The following is a 21,845-nucleotide window of genomic DNA, read 5'->3' on the forward strand; positions in this document are numbered from 1 at the left end:
CTGGACGCCTAGAACTCAACCCACAAATGCAGAGGCAAAACCACTGTTCATATCTGAAAGCACGTGTCTCGTGAATTGATCGTTCCATCAATGGGTACGGATGATATCTTAGACCCCACAGAAGCTGCGCTCGTGGTGCTGTTGACAGGCCAGGCAGCCAGACAGCGGAGAAGGCGGCAGCAGCGTCAACAAGAGTATACAAAGTCAGAATATAAAGAGTCGACTTGAGTATAAAAATTGGCAAGTTATGTTGCAGCTGTGTAGAACCTTAGTTAGGCCACACTTGGAGTATAGTCTTCAATTCTGGTCGCCACACAACCAGAACGATGTGGAGGTGTTAGAGAGGGTGCAGAAGAGATTTACCAGAATGTTACCAGATATGGAAGACATTAGCTATGAGGAGCGGTTGAATAAACTCGGTTTGTTCTCACTGGAACGACGGAGGTTATGGGGCGACCTGATAGAGGTCTACAAAATTATGAGGGGCACAGACAGAGTGGATAGTCAGAGGCTTTTCCCCAGGGTAGAGGGGTCAATTACTAGAGGGCATAGGTTTAAGGTACGAGGGGCAATGTTTAGAGGAGATGTAAGAGGCAAGTTTTTTACACAATAGGGTAGTGGGTGCCTGGAACTCATGCCGGAGGAGGTGGTGGAAGCAGGGATGATAGTGACGTTTAAGGAGCATCTTGATAAATACGTGAATAGGATGGGAATAGAGGGATACGGACCCCAGAAGTGTAGAAGATTTTAGTTTAGACGGGCAGCATGGTCGGCACAGGCTTGGAGGGCCGAAGGGCCTGTTCCTGTGCTGTACTTTTCTTTGTTCTTTGAGGTTCGGGAGGTTGGGGGGCATGGTGTGTAAGGGGGGGGGGCGTTGGGGATACGGGCCATAATATGGGGGGAATGGGCGGGTGGGCAGCACAGCTGGACATGGGTGGGCCGTGGCACAGAACGGTGCTGGGCTGGGGCAGTGCCAGGTGCATACTTGTTGGGGGGTGGGGGGGGGATGGGTCCAGGTTCCGGTGCCAACTCATCCGTGCAGCCCGGTCGAGGTCGTTGATCTTCTTACGGCACTGAGTGCCTGTCCTCCTGGCCACGCTCCCCAAGCTGACGGCCGCTGCCACTTCATACCAGGGGCACTGGCTGCCCTGTGGCTGATCCTCCAAGAACCTCGGGGGAACAGGGCACCAGTCTGGACTCAACTGTATCCAATAATCTGCCCAGATGTGCATATCCGAATCATGGGGCTGGTTTTCTCAGAGGCACGACTACGAGTTGAGTAGGGTTGACTGTGCAGGATCGTTTTAAATGCTGCTCTTCCTTGTTATTGAGAGGGGCTGGCAAGCGCGGTCCTGGCGAATCAGCAGTCGGATCCACCATTTGAGGTGTGAAGCCTGTGGGGCCACATTAAGTGGATCAATTAACGTTTTATAGCGGTGACGGCCTCGCTGGGCCGAGCGTTAGGAAGCAGGCAGCATACTGCTTGCTACCCACACTTAGAACCGTTTTGGTTAAATTGTGCCCATATGAGGATTTTTGAGGCGGGGTGAAGTTGACAATGTTATGGAGCTGGTTGTCAAAATAGGTCGTCTCAATGATGATGGGCTGGATTCTCTGATTTGCAGACTAAGCCCTGAAGCCAGCGTGGGAACAGTGGCGTTTTAAGCCAGAAAAATCGCGCAACAGTTGCACCGATTCTCCGTCCGGTGGGGGGCTAGCAGCTGGGGCAACGTACAGCCCCGGCTTTACCTGCAGATATGGCGCGGCGGCCGCGCCATTTGCACCCAGCTTGCCAAAAACATCCCCCAGTAACCCCCCTCGACACCCCCAGACCAACCCCCACCAGTGCCCCCAGCCCCCGCCAAAGCCCCACTGCCCTTGGAACGGCTCCATCCCGACTGTGACGGGGCTGGATTCAATCCACAGCCACCACGCGGGGTCCACAGAAAAAAGCAGCATGTGTGACCCACGCCATCGGGAACTCGGCCCATTGGGGGCGGAGCATCGGGGGAGGGCCTCAGGTGACGTCCTGAGGCCGTCCATTCGGCGTGCGGTGTACTCCCCGAGTACACTGTTTTTAGTTGGGATAGATAACATCAGACATATATATAGAATATAGAGTACAGAAACCTGCCATTTGGACCAACTGGTTTATGCTGATATTTATGCTCCTCTGAAATCTACTTCAATGACATCTTCCTCGTCTAAGCATTTCAAAGTATCTTTCTACTCCCTCTCCTTGTCTCGTTTCCTTTTCAAAACATTTAAGCTACTTGCCTCAGACCTCATGTGGTGGTGAATTCCACTTCCTCAGTAAAGTGGGGCGCGATTTGCCGATGTCACGCCGCATCGGGAAAGCCGTTGTGAACTCGGTCGAGTTCAATGACGGCGCGAAACGGCCCCGATCGCGACCTATTCTTCTGGCCCCAGGAATGGGCTAGCATCGGGACCGCGCGGAACACGGGGGGTTGACATCAGAATCGTGCGACGCCTGAATGACGCCGCTCCGCGTCGTAAAAGGGCGCGATCCGGGTTCCTGGATTTACTTGACCCACCTGGACAGCCGATGCATCAAGAAACCCAGGGACACAATGACAGGATGAGGGCCGTCTTCCAGCAGCTGAAGACGCAGTTAGAGGAGTCAGACCGCGTCCAGGAGCAGGGAGTGGTGCCACTCATGGTAGCCACTGAGGCCGACACCGCACAGGTTATGCAAGGCGTTGGGCTTCATGTGCACGCGTCATCCACGGCCCTGGAGAGGGCTGCCCTCTCACAGGCAGCAATGCGCCAGAGCCAACATGACATTGCCGGCGCGCTACGGGCCCTGGCCGAGTCTCACCAGGCCATGGCCCAGTCCCAGCACGCCATGGCACAGTCCCAGCAGTCAGTCGCGGAGAGCATCGACCGCCTGACGCACGTGCTGGATGGCGTCGTGCACTCACAGGTCCCATCCCTGGTGCATTGGGTGGGCAGCGGGCAGAGCAGGGTGGCACCACGTCATCCGAAATGCCCGCGGAGCAGCCTGGCCCATCAAGGCCAGGTCGCCACAGGAAACAAGTGCCGAAGGGGAGCCATGTCGTGGGGCGTGATTCTCAGCAGTCTGCCTCCACTCCTGCTGTACCATCTGGGGATTCGCTTAGACGTAGTGGTAGGGTCCGTAAGGCAATGAAGAGGGACACATAGTAAGTTGGCACGGGTGAAGGGCACAGTTTAGTTGTAGGGGCTAGGGCTCTCTCCCCCCCCCTCCCACTACTCGCTCTCTCCCCCCCTCCCACTACTCATCAATGTTCCCCTCGGCATCCCCCTGGACATGCCGGCCATGAGAGCCTGCGGCCTGTGCGGCGACGCCGGGCCACTCCACGGCCATTCCCTCTGTTGCTGCAGCTGCCCCTGCATACACTGTGGGATGTCGCTGTGGATGCTGCTGGATGTCCAACTGCAGTGCAGCGGCCCCAACCACTGCGCTGAACATAGACGTTCTGTTCGAATACATTATGGTCACCTACAGAAGGGTGGTCGGGGGCAGAGAAACGACATGTTAGACGGAGGTTAGTCGACACCTCGGCAGCCGCCTGCCACGGGATACCTGTGTGTCCCGGTGGCCTGGTCCCGCTGCTGACACGCAGCCAGCCTAACCCCTGGTCACTTTCTGCATCCAACGGGCAGTTAACTACGTCCTCTTCACCAGTGCGTCAGTGGCCTGTGCCCATCAGCCACAGGGCATCCAGCGGCCGTGTCTTCATCACTGTCCTGCCATGGCAGGGCGGCTGAGATGTTGCATCTGGGGATGGACGACCCACTCCACTCAGTCCCTCTCCCCCCCTCCCACTGCTCGCTCTCTCTCCCCCCCCACTACTCGCTCCCCCCCCCCACTACTCGCTCTCTCCCCCCCTCCCACTACTCGCTCTCCCCCCCAATACTCCCTCTCTCCCCCTCCCACTACTCGCTCTCTCTCTCCCCTCCCACTACTCACTCTCCCCCCACTCCTCCCTCTCTCCCCCCCTCCCACTACTCTCTCTCTCTCCCCCCCTCCCACTACTCGCTCTCTCCCCCCTCCCACTACTCTCGCTCTCCCCCCCAATACTCCCTCTCTCCCCCTCCCCTACTCGCTCTCTTTCCCCCTCCCACTACTCACTCTCCCCCCACTCCTCCCTCTCTCCCCCCCTCCCACTACTCGCTCTCTCTCCCCCCCTCCCACTACTCGCTCTCTCTCCCCCCCTCCCACTACTCGCTCTCTCCCCCCTCCCACTACTCGCTCTCTTCCCCCCCCCCACTACTCCCTCTCTCCCCCTCCCACTACTCGCTCTCAAAATGCACCCAAAACGTCGATTCTCCGGGTTTTGGCGCGCAGAACACGACGGAACAGTCTCCCCCCCCCCCCCCCCACTACTCACTCTTCCCCCCTCCCACTACTCCCTCTTTCCCCCCTCCACTACTCGATCTCTCTCCCCCCCTCCCACTACTCCCTCTTCCCCCCCCCCACTACTCCCCCCCGAGGCACTCTCAATTACGACGCGAAAGTTAGGTCAGTAATCAAAGGCTTTAATAAGCAGTGAACAATGGCAGCATCCAAGAGAAGTGTGCTCGCAAAATGGAGTCTCATCTTAAATACTGTTTCCCAGGGGGCGTAGCCAGAGGCGGAGTCCCCCAGGGTTCCAAGCCTCATAAAGGGGCAAGGTATTCCGATCATCACATTCACCCCCTGTTTAAAAAAAACACATAGTCCGTCGGGGATGAAGTGTTTTTAAATTATAAGTTCAGTCTTTGTGGTGGTCTGATCGTCCGTGCTGACTTTCGCCGCTCCGGTGGTGGCACCGTGGATGCGGTCAGTTCCGATGGTGTTCTATCCGGGAGCACGGTTGACTGAAGCTTTGTTCGCCTTGGAGAGGGGGAGGTATCAGGAGTGATTAGGGTGGTCGGTGTCGGCTGGGGGGCAGGGGGCGCTATGGAGGGGGCGCTGTCGAAGTCGGCGTTCGGTGTAGGGCCGGGACCATCAGTAGAAGGGGGGGTCGGTGGGAGGATCGGTGGGGTCGGTGGGAGAGCCAGCGGGTGCCAGGTCTCGCAGGGATACTGTATCCTGCCTGCCGTCGGGGTGCTCGACGTAGGCGTATTGAGGGTTTGCGTGCAGCAGGTGGACCCTCTCGACTATTGGTTCCGTTTTATGGCTCCTCACATGCCTCCGGAGTAGGACTAGACCCAGAGTCGTCAGCCAGGGTGGAAGCGAGACTCCAGAGGTGGACTTCCTGGGGAAGACAAACAAACGATTGTGAGGGGTCTCGTTCGTGGCCGTACAGAGGAGCGACTGAATGGAGTGCAGGGCATCGGGTAGGACCTCCTGCCAGCGGGCGATAGGGAGACTTCTTGACCGTAGGGCTAGGAGGACAGCCTTCCAAACTGTCGCGTTCTCCCTCTCCACTTTCCCGTTTCCCCGCGGGTTATAGCTCGTCGTCCTGCTCGAAGTGATGCCGTTGCTGAGCAGGTACCGACGCAGCTCATCGCTCATGAACGATGTACCCCGGTCGCTGTGAATATAAGCGGGGAAACCAAACCGAGCGAAGATGCTGCGCAGTGCCTTAATCACGGAGGCCGAGGTAGTATTGGGGCAGGGGACAGCAAAAGGGAAGCGGGAGAATTCATCGATGACGGTGAGGAAATAGATGTTGCGGTTGTTGGAAGGGAGAGGCCCTTTGAAGTCCGCGCTTAGTCGCTCAAAGGGCCCAGAGGCTTTTATCAGGCGGGCCTTGTCTGGTCGATAGAACTGCGGCTTGCATTCCGCACAGATCTGGCATGCCTTAGTCATGGTCTTGACCTCCCCTGAGGAGTAGGGCAGGTTGCGGGACTTGATGAAGTGGGCAAGCCGGGTGACCCCCGGGTGGCAGAGGTCATCGTGGATGGCTCTCAGGCGGTCCAATTGCGCGTTGGCGCACGTCCCGCGAGACAGGGCATCTGGGGACTCGTTGAGCTTCCCCGGGCGATCTTTAATATCGTACGTATAGGTGGAGAGCTCTATTCTCCACCTCAGAATCTTGTCGTTCTTTATTTTGCCCCGTTGTGCGTTATCGAACATAAAGGCAACCGACCGTTGGTCGGTGATGAGGGTGAACCTCCTACCGGCTAGGTAGTGCCTCCAGTGCCGCATTGCTTGTGCCTCCTTCTCGACTGCAGAGTGTCGAATTTCCGAGGCGTTGAGGGTTCGGGAGAAGAACACTACCGGTCTGCCCGCTTGGTTGAGGGTAGCAGCCAGGGCGACGTCTGATGCATCGCTTTCTATTTGAAAGGGGATGGCTTCGTCCACCGCGTGCATGGCGGTCTTGATGATGCCGGCCTTGACACAGTTGAAAGCCGACTGGGCCTCATCCGTCAGGGGAAAAACCGTGGTCTTAATGAGTGGCCGGGCTTTGTCCGCATATTTGGGGACCCACTGGGCGTAATAGGAGAAAAGCCCCAGGCACCGTTTGAGTGCCTTGAGGCTACGGGGGAGGGGAAGTTCCTTAAGGGGACGCATGCGGTCGGGGTCCGGGCCTAGGACCCCGTTCTCCACGACGTAGCCGAGGATGGTGAGCCGGGTTGTGTGGAACACGCATTTCTCTTTGTTGTACGTGAGGTTGAGGGCCCGGGCAGTCTGGAGGAACTTCCTCAGGTTTGCATCGTGGTCCAGCTGGTCATGGCCGCAGATGGTGACGTTCTCCAAGTACGGGAAGGTCGCCCGTAAGCCGTACTGGTCCACCATTTGATCCATCGCCCTCTGGAAAACGGAGACTCCGTTTGTAACACCAAAGGGTACCCTGAGGAAGTGAAACAGCCGACCGGCTGCTTCAAAAGCCGTGTATGGGCGGTCCTCTGGGCGAATAGGGAGTTGGTGGTAGGCCGATTTGAGGTCAACCGTGGAGAATACCCGATTTTGGGCAATTTGGGTCACCATTTCAGCTATGCGGGGAAGTGGGTACGCATCGAGTTGTGGAAAGCGGTTTATTGTCTGGCTATAATCCACAACCATGCGTTGCTTTTCCCCGGAGCGGACTACTAATACCTGGGCCCTCCAAGGGCTGTTGCTGGCCTCTATGACCCCCTCTTTTAGTAGCCGCTGAACCTCCGACTTGATGAAAGTCAAGTCTTGGGTACTGTACCGGCGACTCTTGGTGGCGATGGGCTTACAGTCGGGAGTGAGGTTCGCGAAGAGGCGGGGTGGCGCAACTTTGAGTGTCGCCAGGCTGCAGACTGTGAGTGGGGGCAGGGGTCCGCCGAACTTCAGTGTCAGGCTCCGGTGGCTGCACTGAAAGTCGAGGCCAAGCAGCAGGGGGGCGCAGAGTTGAGGAAAAATGTAAAGTTTAAAATGGGATTATTTCGCGCCTTGAATTGAGAGGTCCGCGACACAATACCCCGTGATTTGAACCAAATGGGACCCTGAGGCGAGGGCGATAGTTTGGGAGGCAGGATGGTTGCGCAGGGAGCAGCGCCTTACCGTGTCTGGGTGGATAAAGCTCTCCGTGCTCCCAGAGTCGAACAGGCAGGGAGTGTCTTGGCCGTTGATTCGCACCCGCATCATCGAGTTTCGCAGGTGTTTCGGCCGTGATTGATCAAGCGTGATCGCTCCTAGGTGCGGGCTGTCAGAGTCGGACTCACAAAATGGCCGCCCGGAGTCACAAGATGGCCGCCGCCGCCGGTCGCACGTGTCGGGTTTCGAAGATGGCCGCCGCCAAGATGGCCGCTCTCATGACTCGCACGAGGTCGATGACGCGTCAGAAGTGGGCGTGTCTGGCCGCAGCGCAGCCGCGTTGCGGGGTCTTTGAGGCCGGGAGCTTGATTTCTGGGCCCGGTGAGACTTTTGTTTGTGGCCTTTGGGCCCAGCCAGGCAGACTTTCGCGAAGTGCCCTTTCTTCCCGCAGTCGTTGCAGGTCGCGGATCGGGCCGGACAACGCTGGTGTGGGTGCTGGCCTTGCCCACAGAAATAGCATGGGGAGCCCCCGGAGTGAGTGGATCGACGCGTGGCACAGGCCTGTAGCATGGTCGAGTCTGGAGGGGATCGAGAGGGATTCGTAAGGTCCGCGGAGTACGTACGGAGGTTACGGTGGGCCGTTTCGAGAGAAAAGCCGAGCGTTACCGTGCCTTGGAGATCCTTCGCCCCATCTTCTAGGAGCCGCTGCCTGATGTACGATGACCTGATGCCAGACACAAGGGCGTCGCGGATGTGTAAGTCCCTGTGTTCTTCAGATGTCTCTGCTTTGTGTTCGCAGTTCATCGCGAGCGCGGTGAGTCTTTCCACGAACTCGTCCAGCGTTTCCCCGGAGCGCTGGCTGCAGGTCGAGAGCAAATGCCTGGCATGTACCTCATTGGTAGTCTTTATGAAGCGTTTCTTCAATATTTCGATCACCGCCTCATAGGTCGTAGCGGTTTCGATCATGGCGGAGATTCGGTGGCTCACCCGGCCATGTAGGAAGCGCAGCTTGCGAGCGCTGTCGACATCAGACGGTGAGAAGTCCAGATAGTCCTCAAAACACCGGAGCCAATGTTTAAAAATTTCCGAGGCTTCAGGCGTCCTGCCGTCCAGTCTCTGGTCTCTGGTTTCAGACCGCTGTCCATCTTGATGTGCACTGCTTATTAAATTGAGGCACTCTCAATTACGACGCGAAAGTTAGGTCAGTAATCAAAGGCTTTAATAAGCAGTGAACAATGGCAGTATCCAAGAGAAGTGTGCTCGCAAAATGGAGCCTCATCTTAAATACTGTTTCCCAGGGGGTGTAGCCAGAGGCGGAGTCCCCCAGGGTTCCAAGCCTCTTAAAGGGGCAAGGTATTCCGATCGTCACCCCCCCTCCCCACTGGCCGCTGTGTGCTCGGGGATGCCTTCCCCAGTTTTCAAAGACTCGGGGATGGTCCGCTCACCTCCTCACGGCTGACGACTTTAAAAAGCAGGTGTGGACGGCGACAGCGTGACCTTTGGTCACGCCGTTGGGACTTCGGCCCATCCAGGCCGGAGAATAGTGGGCGTTCTGGAGAATCGCCGTTTTGGGTGCATCGGGCGATTCTCCGGGTTTTGGTGTGCGGAACACGACGGAACAGATTTGGCCGTTTTGGAGAACAGCGGGAGCGCGTCGGACCGGTGTCGCGTAAAAAACTGGCGCAGCCCGCTATTCTCTCAACCGGCGTGACATCGGAGAATCGCGCCCGTGATTTCTCCTTATATTTCCATTGGATTCAGTCGTAATTATCTGTATTTATGGCGCCTAATCTGGACCTTTGCACAAGTGGAAACAATTTCTCCACATCTATCCTCTCCAACCCATTCATAATTTTAACGACCCCTTGCAGGATTACAGGGAAATGGCGGGGGAGTCACCAAGGAACTCACTAAGACTCCTTCGACTGAACCTTCCAAACCCTCGACCACTATCATCGAGAAGGATAAGTGGAGCAGACACATGGGAACACAACCACATGAAGTTCCCCTCCAAGCCACTTGCCATCCTGACTCTAAAATATGTCACCATTCCTTCACTGTCGCATCGCTGTGTCAAACTACTGGTCCACCCTCCCTAACAGCACTGTGGGTGTACCAACACCATATGGACTGCAGTGGTTCAAGAGACAGCTTACCACCAACCTCTCAAGGGCAATTAAGGATGGACAGTAAATGATGGCCTAGTATGCGGCACCCATATCCATAAAATAATTTTGATAAAGAGAGGGTCTAGCTGGGTTTCTGTTGTAAAATCCAGCAGAAACACAACAAGCCAGATGGCCTCCTTATGTCCTATAAACATTCTGTGAATTCTACAGGCTGTATCATTGCCCCCGTTTGGGGTTGAAGGTGGGGACACATAAAATCCAGTGAGTAGCCTGCCCGTCCACTTCTTACCTGTCAGAAATGTAATGGGGGTGTGGAGAGGGAATGGCCCATAAGTGATCAATTAATGGAGGGAGGTTCACACTGTAGCTGATTTTTTTCACATCTGACCTGCGAGCTTGTGGAATTGGAAAATATTTTATTCTTTGATATTAATATTCCTTACCTTGTTGAGCGGGAAAATATACTCCAAATAAGAAATTTCCTCATTACAAATGTAAGGATAATTGAGATAACTGTTTCACATTCAATTGTGACAAAATGTAATAATAGCAAAATACCAAATTATCATTTATTTATTAATACAAATGGGGTGAGATTCCTCTTTTCAATAACCTTAATGAAAAAGTATGAGTGCAAAATGAGAAATCACATTTTGTATGCATGCTAATGTTATGGTTGGAATTATTGAACAGAGAAATGTTAACCCCGAAAATGTAAAACAAAAGTAATACAGAACTTATCAAATGTGATCAGACTTTACTAAGATGATTTGCAGCAACAAATTTATAAACATTCACTTACATTTCCGAGCACAATAGTGAGAAATTGGAGCTAGGAAGGACCGTCCCGGAATTGAATCTTTTATTTTCATTTTCTCAAGGGGTTCTTCCTGTATATTTACTTCTGCAGAGAAAGGAAAATATAAAATGTGCAACAAGGATGTCAGTCAGTATATATTCTCAACATTCTCATACTGCTAAGTATCCATTTTCTTTTAGGAATTTGTTTTGGTTACATTCACGTCTATACCATTTGGAGTGAACTAATTAAGCTACTTATTGACATCAGTTTGGGAACACATGAATTGTCCAGGTTGGAATGCAAGTCTGTTAAAAAACTTTGCGGCCAACATGTCTATTACTTCAATAGTAATATCAGGGCAGCTTCATGTGAAAACCATTGTTATTTCCAATTGTTGGATCATGTAACCATGAAATGAGTGAATGCATTTGTGTGCAGAAAAGTATTTCTCCAGAACATTGCAGAATATGTATCCTACCTGTTCTTAAGAGACAAGATGAAGAATTAACTAAAACAAATTGAACATGGAAAGAACTATCAATACAGAACATAATATAGCAGACAATTATTTAAAGGGACACAGCAAAAGTTCACCATTTAAAATGTCATGCATTTAATAAAATGTTATTCATTCGTGGGATGTGAGCCTCGCACACTGTGCCAGCATTTATTGCCCATCCCTAACTGCTCTTGAGGGGACAGTTAAGAGTCAACCTCATTGCTGTGGGTCTGGAGTCACATGTGGGCCAGACCAGGTAAGGACGGCAGATTTTGTTCCCTAAAGGACATTAGTGAACCAGATGGGTTTCCTCAACAATCGACAATAGTTTCATGGTCATCATTAGATTTTTAATTCCAGATATTATAGAGTTTAAATTCCATCACCCGGGTCCCCAGATCATTATCCTGGGTCTCTGGATTACTAGTCCAGTGACAATATCACTATGCCACCGCCTCCTCAAAACCTTTTCTTACCACTGCTATCACAATTGGAAAATTTCAGCTTGTAAAAGTTGTTTAACACAGACATGTTGTGTGTGGGGTAATGAATACATTATCGTAATTATTATTTTTCATTTCAGCTGGATTTTCCTATTCAAATTGACCAATTTCGAACAGAACTGAGGTAGGTGGGATCAGAGTGGGAAATACGACTGAGAATGGGATTGGGAGCAAGAATGGAGCGACTTATGAGATTCTCAGTTTTTTTACCTGTCCAGTTTTCAATTTCAATTCTATTTGATCCAATTCAAAAATTGGGTGTTGCGTTTAAATGAGGCACTAAAGATATTGAGGCACAGTTCCGCAGGATTTCTCCCAATTGTCATAACTTAAGTAATGAGTCAAAAGAGAATTGCCTTGGGAGTTATCAACATTGACTCTGAACACTGAACCCTCTGAAGTCTCTTGGAGAGAGATCTAACAAGGACAAGGAAACCTCCAGCTGGTTCCCGCCCTCCTTCAGCTGATGAATCAGTACTCCTCCATGTTGAACACCGCTTGGAGGAGGCATCGAGGATGACTAGGGCACAGGATGTACTCTGGGTGAGGTACTTCAATGCTTCAATGTTTACCAACGTGAGCAGGGCCGGCTCAAGGCACCGGCAACTCGGGCAGTCGCCCGGGGCGCCATGTGCTAGGGGGCGCCAGAGACTCGGGTCCCGCGCATGCGCAGTTGGGCCGGTGCCAACCAGCACATGCGCGGTGGCCGCCCTCCCCCAGGGCTTCCCCCCCCTCAGTCCGCCCCCCCACCGGTCCGCCCCCTCGGTCCGCCCCCTCGGTCCGCCCCCCCCTCCGCTCAGTCCGCTCCCTCGCTCGGTCCGCTCCCCCCCTCGGTCCGCTTCCCCCGCCCCCCCCTCGATCCGCTCCCCCGCCCCCCCCCCCTCGGTCCGCTCCCCCGCCCCCCCCCCCTCGGTCCGCTCCCCCGCCCCCCCCCTCGGTCCGCTCCCCCCCCCCTCGGTCCGCTCCCCCCCCCCTCGGTCCGCTCCCCCGCCCCCCCCCCTCGGTCCGCTCCCCCGCCCCCCCCCCTCGGCCCGCTCCTCCGCCCCCCCCGCCCCCCCACTCCCCCGCCCCCCCACTCCCCCCCCCCCCCCCCTCGGCCCCCCCCTCGGCCCCGCCCCCCCGGCCTGGCCCCGCCCCCCAGCCCCCCCCCCCTTGTCCCCCCCCCCACCCGCCCCCTCCCCCCCCCAAGGGCGCCGAAGTTCAGCTTGCCCGGGGCGCCAGCAACCCTAGGGCCGGCGCTGAACGTGAGTTTCTCAGTTGCACCACTACTGACTGAGCTGGGCAAATCCTAAAGGACATAGCTACTCGACTGGGCCTGTGGCAGGTTGTGATGGAAACAACAAGAGGGAAAAACCTAGTTGACGTCATCCTCACCAATCTATGTTGCAGATGCATCGGTCCATGACAGGAGGAGTGGCCACTGCATAGTCTTTGTGAGACTAATGATGCACTATCAATTACGCAAAAACGAGAGTAGGAAGTAATCGAGGCTTTATTACACTGAGTTGTGTGGCCTCCTACAGCAGCTGACGAAATGGCTGCTGTATGGGGAGCACACCTATTTATACTCCGTCTACTGGGCAGAGCCAGCAGGCAGGGATCTACCCCGTACCTGTAGTACAGGGGCCTTACCATAAAGCACCTATATCAACATCCTATATATACAATATATACATCAGTGGTGACTACCACATTCACCTCCTGTTAAAAAATGAGTCCGGCGGGGGTGGTGGAGAAATATATACAGGAAATTGTGTTTTAAAAGTACAGATAATATTGCAAATTCAGGCGGTCTGGTGCCTTGATCTGTCGCCGAGAGCGCCGCAGTGCTGGTGGTGATTCAGGCAGCAGCTTGGTCTTCGGTGACTCCGGGAGCATGTCGAAATCCTCTTCATCCCTCGGTGTGGGCAAGGGGGGGATGGATTGTCCCGGAGCGGGTCTGCGGTGGGGTGCGCCGGGGGAAGGGAGGGTGGTGGCCAGAGTGACGTCTGATGCATCGCTCTCCACTTGGAATGGTAACGTCTCGTCGACCGCATGCATCGTGGCCTTGGCGATGTCGGCCTTGATACGATTGAAGGCCTGGTGAGCCTCGCCCGTCAGAGGAAAAATGGTGGATTGAACGAGCGGGCGGGCCTTGTTCACATAGTTTAGGACCCACTGGGCGTAATACAAAAAGAACCGCAGGCATCTTTTGAGGGCCTTGGGGCAGTGGGAGTTCCATGAGGGGGCGCATGCGATCGGGGTCGGGCCCCAGAACTCCGTTCTGGACCACATAGCCGAGGATGACAAAGCGGTTTGTGCTGAACACGCACTTCTCCTTGTTATATGTGAGGTTGAGGAGAGTGGTGGTGTGGAGAAATTTAGCACGGTTGGCGTCATGGTCCTGCTGATCATGGCCGCAGATGGTGGCATTGTCCAGGTACGGGAAAGGGGCCTGCAGTCCGTACCGGTCAACCATTTGGTCCATCTCCCGTTTGAAGATCGAGACCCCGTTGGTGACGCCGAAGGGAATCCTAAGGAAGTGGTAAAGGCGGCCGTCTGCTTCGAATGCAGTGTATTGGCAGTCCACCTTGCGGATGGGGAGCTGGTGATAGGCAAATTTCACGTCCACTGTCGAGAAGACCCGGTACTGCACAATCTGATTGACCATATCAGATATGCGTGGGAGGAGGTACGCCTCGAGCTGCGTGTACCGATCGATGGTCTGACTGTAGTCAACGACTATCCTGTTTTTCTCCCCAGCTTTGACCACCACTACTTGGGCTCTCCAGGGGCTGTTGCTGGCTTCGATGATGCCTTCCTGAAGCAGCCGCTGGACTTTAGACCTGATGAAGGTCCTGTCCTGGGTGCTGTACCGTCTGCTCCAGGTGGCAACGGGTTTGCAATCCGGGGTTAGGTTTGCAAAAAGGGAAGGTGGGTTGCCCTTAAGGGTCCCGAGACCGCACACAGTCAGGGGTGTTGGGGCTCGCCGAATTTCAGGGTTAGGCTCTGGAGGTTGCACTAGAGGTCCAGGCCGAGTAGCAAGGCACCATAGAGGTTGGGTTGGACGTAGAGGCGGAAGCTGCTGAACTCCACGCCCTGGACAGTGAGAGTGGCGATGCCGTACCCCCGGATGGCCACGGAGTGGGATCCGGAGGCCAGGGAGCTTCTCTGGTTAGCAGGGTGTATCGCGAGGGAGCAGGGCCTTACCGTATCAGGGTGAATGAAGCTCTCAGTGCTCCCGGAGTCCAGCAGGCAGGAGATCTCATGTCCATTGACCTTTACTTTAGTTGAAGTGGTCGCGAGGCTGTGAGGTCGAGACTGGTCAATCGTGACCAAGGCGAGATGCGGCTGGTCGTCAGCGGTTGCAGGCAATGAGCAGCCGGATGAGGTGTCCGACGGGCAGGGGTCCTGAGTCGGGTAAGATGGCGTCGCCCATGAGCCGCACGTGTCGTGGGGGAGGCAAGATGGCGGCGCCCTGGGCTGCACGTGTCGTGAGGAAGGCAAGATGGCAGCACCCACGGGCTGCACGTGTTGCGAGGCGAGCAAGATGGTGGTGCCCACTGGCCGCACGTAATCCGAGGAGGGGAAGATGGCGGCGCCCACTGGCCGCACGTGGGGGGTGGCGGGACAATAGCGATGATTGAGAGGGCCTGGCACACTGCAGCGAAATGTCCCTTCTTGCCACAGGCCTTGCAGAGAGCGCTCCGAGCAGCACTGTCGAGGGTGTTTTGATTGCCCACAGAAGTAGCATTTGGGCCCCCCGGGGTTGATTGGCTGCCGTGCGGCACAGGCGTGAGGTTAGCTGAGGGCGGTTGCTGATTGGGTCCACGATGGGGTGGCCGTATGCGGAGTCCATGATGCACAGGGGGGGTGTGCCACACGGTCGGGGGCATAGGCCTGAATGCTGCGTGATGCGACCGTAAGTGAGAGCGCTAGTTTTTTGGTCGCCGCAATGTCAAACGTGGCCCCCTCTAAGAGGCGCTGGCGGATGTAGTCAGACCCAATGTCCGTAACAAATGAGTCTCTCATTAGCAAATTTGAGTGTTCCGTGGCCGAAACGGCCTGACAGTCACAGTCTCTAACTAGGGCGAGCAGGGAGCGCCAGAAATCTTCCACCGACTTACTGGGAAGTTGGCGCCGCGTGGAGAGGAGGTGTCTGGCATAGATTTTGTTAGACCGCTGAGCGTAGTTTTCGCAAACGAAACAGAGCACCTGGGAAGGGAAGACCATGAGGGTGTATCAGGACATTGGGGCGGACCTGGCCAAAAAAATGGCTGAATTCAAGGCTAAATCAGCACTGCACAAAAGCAAGGTAAAATTTGGGATGTTATTCCCAGCCAAACTCTGGGTAACATTTGAGGGGAATGAGCTGTATTTTAATAACCAAGTGGCGGCTGATGAGTTCGTTAGAGCGAACAAGCTGGGGGAGGAGCACACGCAACCGCAATGAAAGACATGGGGATGGAAAAGTAAAGGAAAACCAGAACAAAGAGCAGAGGACAGACCGCAAACAAGGACAATGGACTCATGAACTCATGAGTCTGGGGGAGAACGCAGAACAAAAAAGAAGCAAAGAGCAGGGTGAGATAGTGAAGCAGGACAGACATAGGCCTCAGCGGGCATGGAGCAGGGCGAGGAACCACGAGGATGCCGCAAACAGCCACTCGAGAGGGCATCACGGTGGAGGGAGACCCCGGAGTGAAGGGACGCACCTGTGTGGTGTACACATAGCTGATGGCAGCATTGGGTGCCCCCTGGGCAAAGGGAAACCCCTGAGCGCTGGGGCCCGACCCCATGGTGAGAGTGGTGAGCCTGGCCATTTTGGACGGCCCCTTCGCAAAGGGAAAACCCGGAGTGCAAGGGCAAGTCCACCAGGTAAGTATGTGTGATCCCACAGGTCCTTGGGGTCAGAAACCCCCCAGCAGGATTGTTACCTGGAATGTAAGGGGACTCAACGGCCCAGTGAAAAGATCCAGAGTGTTCGCCCACCTAAGAAGCCTAAAAGCAGACATAATCTACCTACAAGAGACGCACCTGAGGGAGAAGGACCGACTGCTGGTAAGGAAGGGCTAGGTGGGATAGACGTACCACTCATGCTTTGGGACGAGGGCTAGGGGGATAGCAATATTAATTAGCAAAAGGACGAGGTTTACAGGAACCAAGACAGTTACGGACCCAGTGGGAAGATACATCATGGTCAGCGGTGTCCTAGTAAATGTGTATGCTCCCAACTGGGACGACTCAGAATTCATAAAGAAGACCATGGCGGAAATCCCTGACCTTGACACACACCAACTGATTATGGGGGGGGGGTGACTTTAACTGTGTGCTGGACCCACTGACTGACCGATCAAACCCCAAAACAGGGAAAACATTTGGCATGGCTAGGGTGCTAGGGGCCTTCATGGAACAGATGGGGACGGTGGACCCATGGAGGGTCCTGCACCCGGGCGAAAAGGAGTTCTCATTCTTTTCGCAGGTGCAAAAGGCATACTTTAAAAAAATATATTTTTATTGAAGTATTTGTAAAATTCTATAACAATAACAAAAAAGGAACAGTAAACATTGAACATTAAACATGGTGAAAAAATAGACATTTCCCCAATTGGCTCCAACTTCACAAACCTCATGAAATAACATAAAATAACACTTACCCCCCCTCGGAATGCTGCTACTGCCGACATTTTAAATTTCGCCAAGAAAGTCGACGAACGACTGCCACCTCAGGGAGACCCTAGCGTTGATCCTCTTAAGGCAAATTTTATTTTCTCGAGGCTGAGAAACCCAGCCATGTCATTGACCCAAGTCTCCACACTCGGGGGTTTCAGGTCCCTCCACAATAATAGGATCCGTCTTCGGGCTACCAGGGAGGCAATGGCCAGAACGTCGGCCTCCTTCACTCCCTGAACTCCCGGATCTTCTGACACTCCAAAGATCGCCACCTCTGGACTCGGCACCGCCCACGTACCTAGCACCTTGGACATTGCCTTGGCAAACCCTTGCCAGAACCCTCCAAGCTGCGGGCATGCCCAAAACATATGGACATGGTTTGCTGGGCTTCCCGCACAACTCGCATATCTGTCTTCTATCCCGGAAAACTTGCTCATCCTCGCCGCCGTCATGTGTGCCCAATGGGCCACCTTAAACTGGATTAGACCGAGCCTAGCACATGATGAGGCGGAATTAACCCTGCTTAGTGCGTCCGCCCACAGACACGGCTCTAACTCTCCTCCTAATGCCTCCTCCCATTTCCCTTAAGCTCCTCCATCGGGGTTTCCTTTGCCTCCAACAACTCCTGGTAGATATCCAACACCTCCCCCTTCCCCACATAGGTACCGGAAACTACTCTATCCTGTATCCCCCATGGTGGCAGGAGCGGAAAGGCCTCCACCTGTTTCCTCAGGAAGGCTCGCACTTGCAAATATCTAAAGCCGTTACCTGGAGGCAGTTTAAATTTGTCCTCCATGCGCCTGCAGGCTGGGAAAGCCCCCATCAATAAACAGGTCACCCATCCTTTCGATACCTGCCCTCTGCCAGCTCTGGAACCCACCGTACATCTTGCCTGGTAGAAACCTGTGGTTATTGTGGTGAATGTATTATGGCAGCCATTCACCACTGTATTGCATTGTACTATGTTGTTGCCCTTGTGGGCTCCACCTACGGACCATTGTATTGTATTACACCGCATCGTATCATGTTGGTGCCCTTGTGGGCTCCGCCCCTTTGGTGGAGGTATATAGAGCTGCTGCCCTGTAGGCGGCTCTCAGTGCAGAGCAGTCGCAGGCAGGCACAGTTCTGGCTGTTTAAAACAACTGTTCACTTCAACTCGCTGTCTCGAGTAAATTGATGGTCGCATCAGTTATTACATATCGGGGTCCAGGCAAGAAAGGATACTTTACCAACGTTTACCTGGCCAGGTCCAAGTCCTCCAAATCACAGGCTCGATTCTCGGACTCACAAGCCCGCAGACCCCGTAGTGTGGCTGCGTGCCTGCCCGCTCCGCCCCCTTCGGACGTGTTATGTGCCTCTTGTTGTCCGTGGGGGCAGCCATCTTCGACCCTACACAACACGTGCGACTCACGGGGGCCGCCGTTCTCAACGTGGCCCGCCATTTGCGACTCATGGGGACCGCCATCTTGGCCGGCATCTTCATCGCCGCCTGACACATGTGACAGACGGGGGCCGCCATCTTGCCCGCCATCTTCAACGCCGCCTGACACGTGTGACCGACGGGGGCAGCCATCTTGGGACCACCCCACCACCTCTTACTCTGCCGGCTACCCGCAACTCGGCGTGGTCACCCTCGACCAGTCACGCCCAAAGCACCTCAGGAACTCCATGATGACTGTCCGGGTCAATGGGCACGAGACGCCCTGCCTGGTTGACTCCGGAAGCACGGAGAGCTTCGTACACCCTCCAAATCTCCTCCGCATTTCAAACAATCTCCCTCGCTTCAGGATCGCATTCAGTGCAGATCCGGGGGTACTGTGTCATGCACTTCGCGATACAGGGCGCCGAGTACGCAAAATTCTAAACTATATGTACTCCCCAATCTCTGCGCTCCTGTTGGGACTGGACTTCCAGTGCACCCTCAGGAGCCTGACCCTGAAGTTTGGCGGGCCCCTACCCCCTCTCACCGTATGCAGCTTCGCGACCCTGAAGGTCGACCCTCCCCCGCTCTTCGCGAACCTCACCGCCGACTGTAAACTGGTCGCCACCAGGAGCAGGTGGTACAGTATCCAGGACAGGACTTTTATCAAGTCCGAAGTCCAGCGGCTCTTGAGAGAGGGGATCATCGAGGCCAGTAATAGCCCCTGGAGAGCCCAGCTGGTGCTCGTCAGGGCCGGGGAAAAGAACCGGATAGTTGTAGACTACAGCCAAACTATAAACCAGTACACGCACCTCGATGCGTACCCCCTCTCCCGGATAGCGGACATGGTTAATCAGATCGCACACTACCGGGTTCTCCACGGTAGATCTGAAGTCCGGGTACCACCAGCTCCCAATGCACCCAGAGGACCGCCACTACACGACCTTTGAGGCAGACGGCCACCTCTTCCACTTCCTCCGGGTCCCCTTCGGCGTCACCAACTGTGTCTCAGTCTTCCAAAGAACGATGGACCGAATGGTGGACCAGTACGGGCTTTGGCCACATTTCCGTACTTGGACAATGTCACCATCTGCGGCCACGACCAGCAGGACCACGATGCCAACCTCCAGAATTTTCTCCAAACTGCCCAAGCCCTCAACCTCACTTACAACAAGGAGAAATGCATTTTCCGAACAACCCGAGTAGCCATTCTCGGCTATGTCATGGAAAACGGAGTCCTGGGCACCCGACCTCGACCGCATGCAACTTCCTCTCCCCCACTGCCCCAAGGCCCTGAAAAGATGCCTCGGGTTCTTTTCTTATTATGCCCAGTGGGTCCCCAACTATGCGGACAAAGCCCACCCACTGATCAAAGCCACCAGCTTCCCACTGGCGGCTGAGGCCCGCCAGGCCTTCAGCCGCATCAAGGCAGATATTGCCAAAGCCGAGTCCATCCCCTTCCAGGTGGAGAGTGATGCGTCGGAGGTCGCCCTCGCCACTACCCTTAATCAGGCAGGCAGGCCCGTAGCCTTTTTCTCCTGTACCATCAACGCCTCAGAGATTTGACACTCCTCAGTCGAAAAAGAAGCTCAAGCCATTGTGGAAGCTGTACGGCACTGGAGGCACTACCTCGCTGGTAGCGCCCTCGTCACTGACCAACAGTCGGTAGCCTTCATGTTCGACAACACACAGCGGGGCAAGATCAAGAACGATAAAATCTTGAGGTGGAGGACCAAACCCCCCACCTATAATTATGATATTGTTTACAATCCTGGGAAGCTCAATGAGCCCCCAGATGCCCTGTCCCGCGGCACATGTGCCAGCACGCAAGATGACCGACTCCGGGCCATCCAGAACGACCTCTGCCACCCGGGGATCACTCGGCTTCTCCACTTCATCAAGGCCCACAAGCTGCCCTACTCTATCGAGGAGGTCAGGGCCATGACCAGGGACTGCCAAATCTGCGTGGAGTGTAAGCCGCACTTTAGAATTTAGAACAGTACAGCACAGAACAGGCCCTTTGGCCCTCGATGTTGTGCCGAGCAATGATCACCCTACTCAAACTCACGTATCCACCCTATACCCGTAACCCAACAACTCCCCCTTAACCTTACTTTTTAGGACACTACGGGCAATTTAGCATGGCCAATCCACCTAACCCGCACATCTTTGGACTTCTATCGACCAGATAAAGCCCACCTGGTAAAGGCATACCAACCCTTCGAGCGCCTCAGTATTGACTTCAAAGGGCCCCTCCCCTCTACCAACTGCAATGCGTATTTTCTCAGTGTCGTTGACGAGTACTCCCGCTTCCCCTTTACAATCCCTTGCCCCAACATGACCGCGGCCACCGTCATTAAGGCCCTACATAGTATCTTCACCTTGTTCGGTTTCCCCACTTACGTCCACAATGACCGGGGCTCCTCGTTTATGAGTGACGAACTACGTCAGTACCTTCTCGGTAAGGGCATCGCCTCGAGCAGGACTATCAGTTATAACCCCCGTGGAAATGGACAGGTGGAGAGGGAGAACGCGACGGTATGGAAGGCCGTCCTCCTGATTCTACGGTCTCGGAGTTTCCCAATTTCCCACTGGCAGGAGGTCCCCCCCCGACGCGCTACCCCTCCAATAGGTCCCTTCTTTGCACAGCCATGAACGAGACCCCTCATGACCGTCTATTTGTTTTCCCTATTAAATCCACCTCCGGGGTCTCGCTTCCAGCCTGGCTGATGACAACGGGGTCCATACTGCTCCGAAAACACGTGAGGAGCCATAAGTCTGACCCCCTGGTCGAGAGGGTCTAGCTCCTTCATGCCAAACCCCAGTCTGCCTACGTTGCGCATCACGACGGCCGACAAGATACAATCTCCTTCCGGGACCTGGCACCCGCAGGATCCCCTACGACCATCGTCTACCAGAAGACACGCTCCCGGAGTCCACACCCGTGCCCGCATAGACAAGTTCAACACCCGTGCCCGCACCGATGAGTTCAAACCCGTGCCCGCAGCAAAACCAAAGCTCAGGCAATCGCAGCGCATGATCAGGGCACTAGATAGACTCAACCTGTGAGCCACTTCACCCCCGCTGGACTTCAATTTTTTAACGGGGTGAATGTGGTGAATGTATTGTGGCAGCCATTCACCACTGTATTGCATTGTATTATGTTGTTGCCCTTGTGGGCTCCACCCCTGGCTCCGCCCCTTTGGGGAGGTATATACCGCTGCTGCCCTGCAGGCGGCTCTCAGTGCACAGCAGTCGCAGGCAGGCACAGTTCTGGCTGATTAAAGCCACTGTTCACTTCAACTCTCTGTCTCGAGTAAATTGATGGTCGCATCAGTTATTACATATCGGGGTCCAGACCGACGCGCCTTCCACCCACTTATGTCTCCTCCACTGCCCCCAGAT

The 21,845-nt window shown here is 54.9% G+C and overlaps 1 protein-coding gene and 1 long non-coding RNA gene across 5 annotated transcripts in view; one reads left to right on the forward strand and one right to left on the reverse strand.

Annotated features, from left to right (window-relative positions):
* Nucleotides 1–21,845, forward strand: part of LOC119962822 — a 271,981-nt gene that overhangs the window by 82,925 nt on the left and 167,211 nt on the right. For all 3 annotated transcript variants that reach the window (XR_005459975.1, XR_005459974.1, XR_005459978.1), the window contains one exon: nucleotides 11,449–11,492. This is a non-coding gene — a long non-coding RNA (uncharacterized LOC119962822). The remainder of the gene's footprint in view (nucleotides 1–11,448; nucleotides 11,493–21,845) is intronic.
* The window catches only part of ankrd55 (ankyrin repeat domain 55), a 172,571-nt gene that overhangs the window by 11,393 nt on the left and 139,333 nt on the right, over nucleotides 1–21,845 (reverse strand). For both annotated transcript variants that reach the window (XM_038790948.1, XM_038790949.1), the window contains one exon: nucleotides 10,367–10,468. In XM_038790948.1, coding sequence (XP_038646876.1) covers nucleotides 10,367–10,468 — 102 coding nt within the window. The remainder of the gene's footprint in view (nucleotides 1–10,366; nucleotides 10,469–21,845) is intronic.

Source organism: Scyliorhinus canicula, chromosome 3, assembly GCF_902713615.1.
Source record: "Scyliorhinus canicula chromosome 3, sScyCan1.1, whole genome shotgun sequence".
NCBI lineage: Eukaryota > Metazoa > Chordata > Chondrichthyes > Carcharhiniformes > Scyliorhinidae > Scyliorhinus > Scyliorhinus canicula.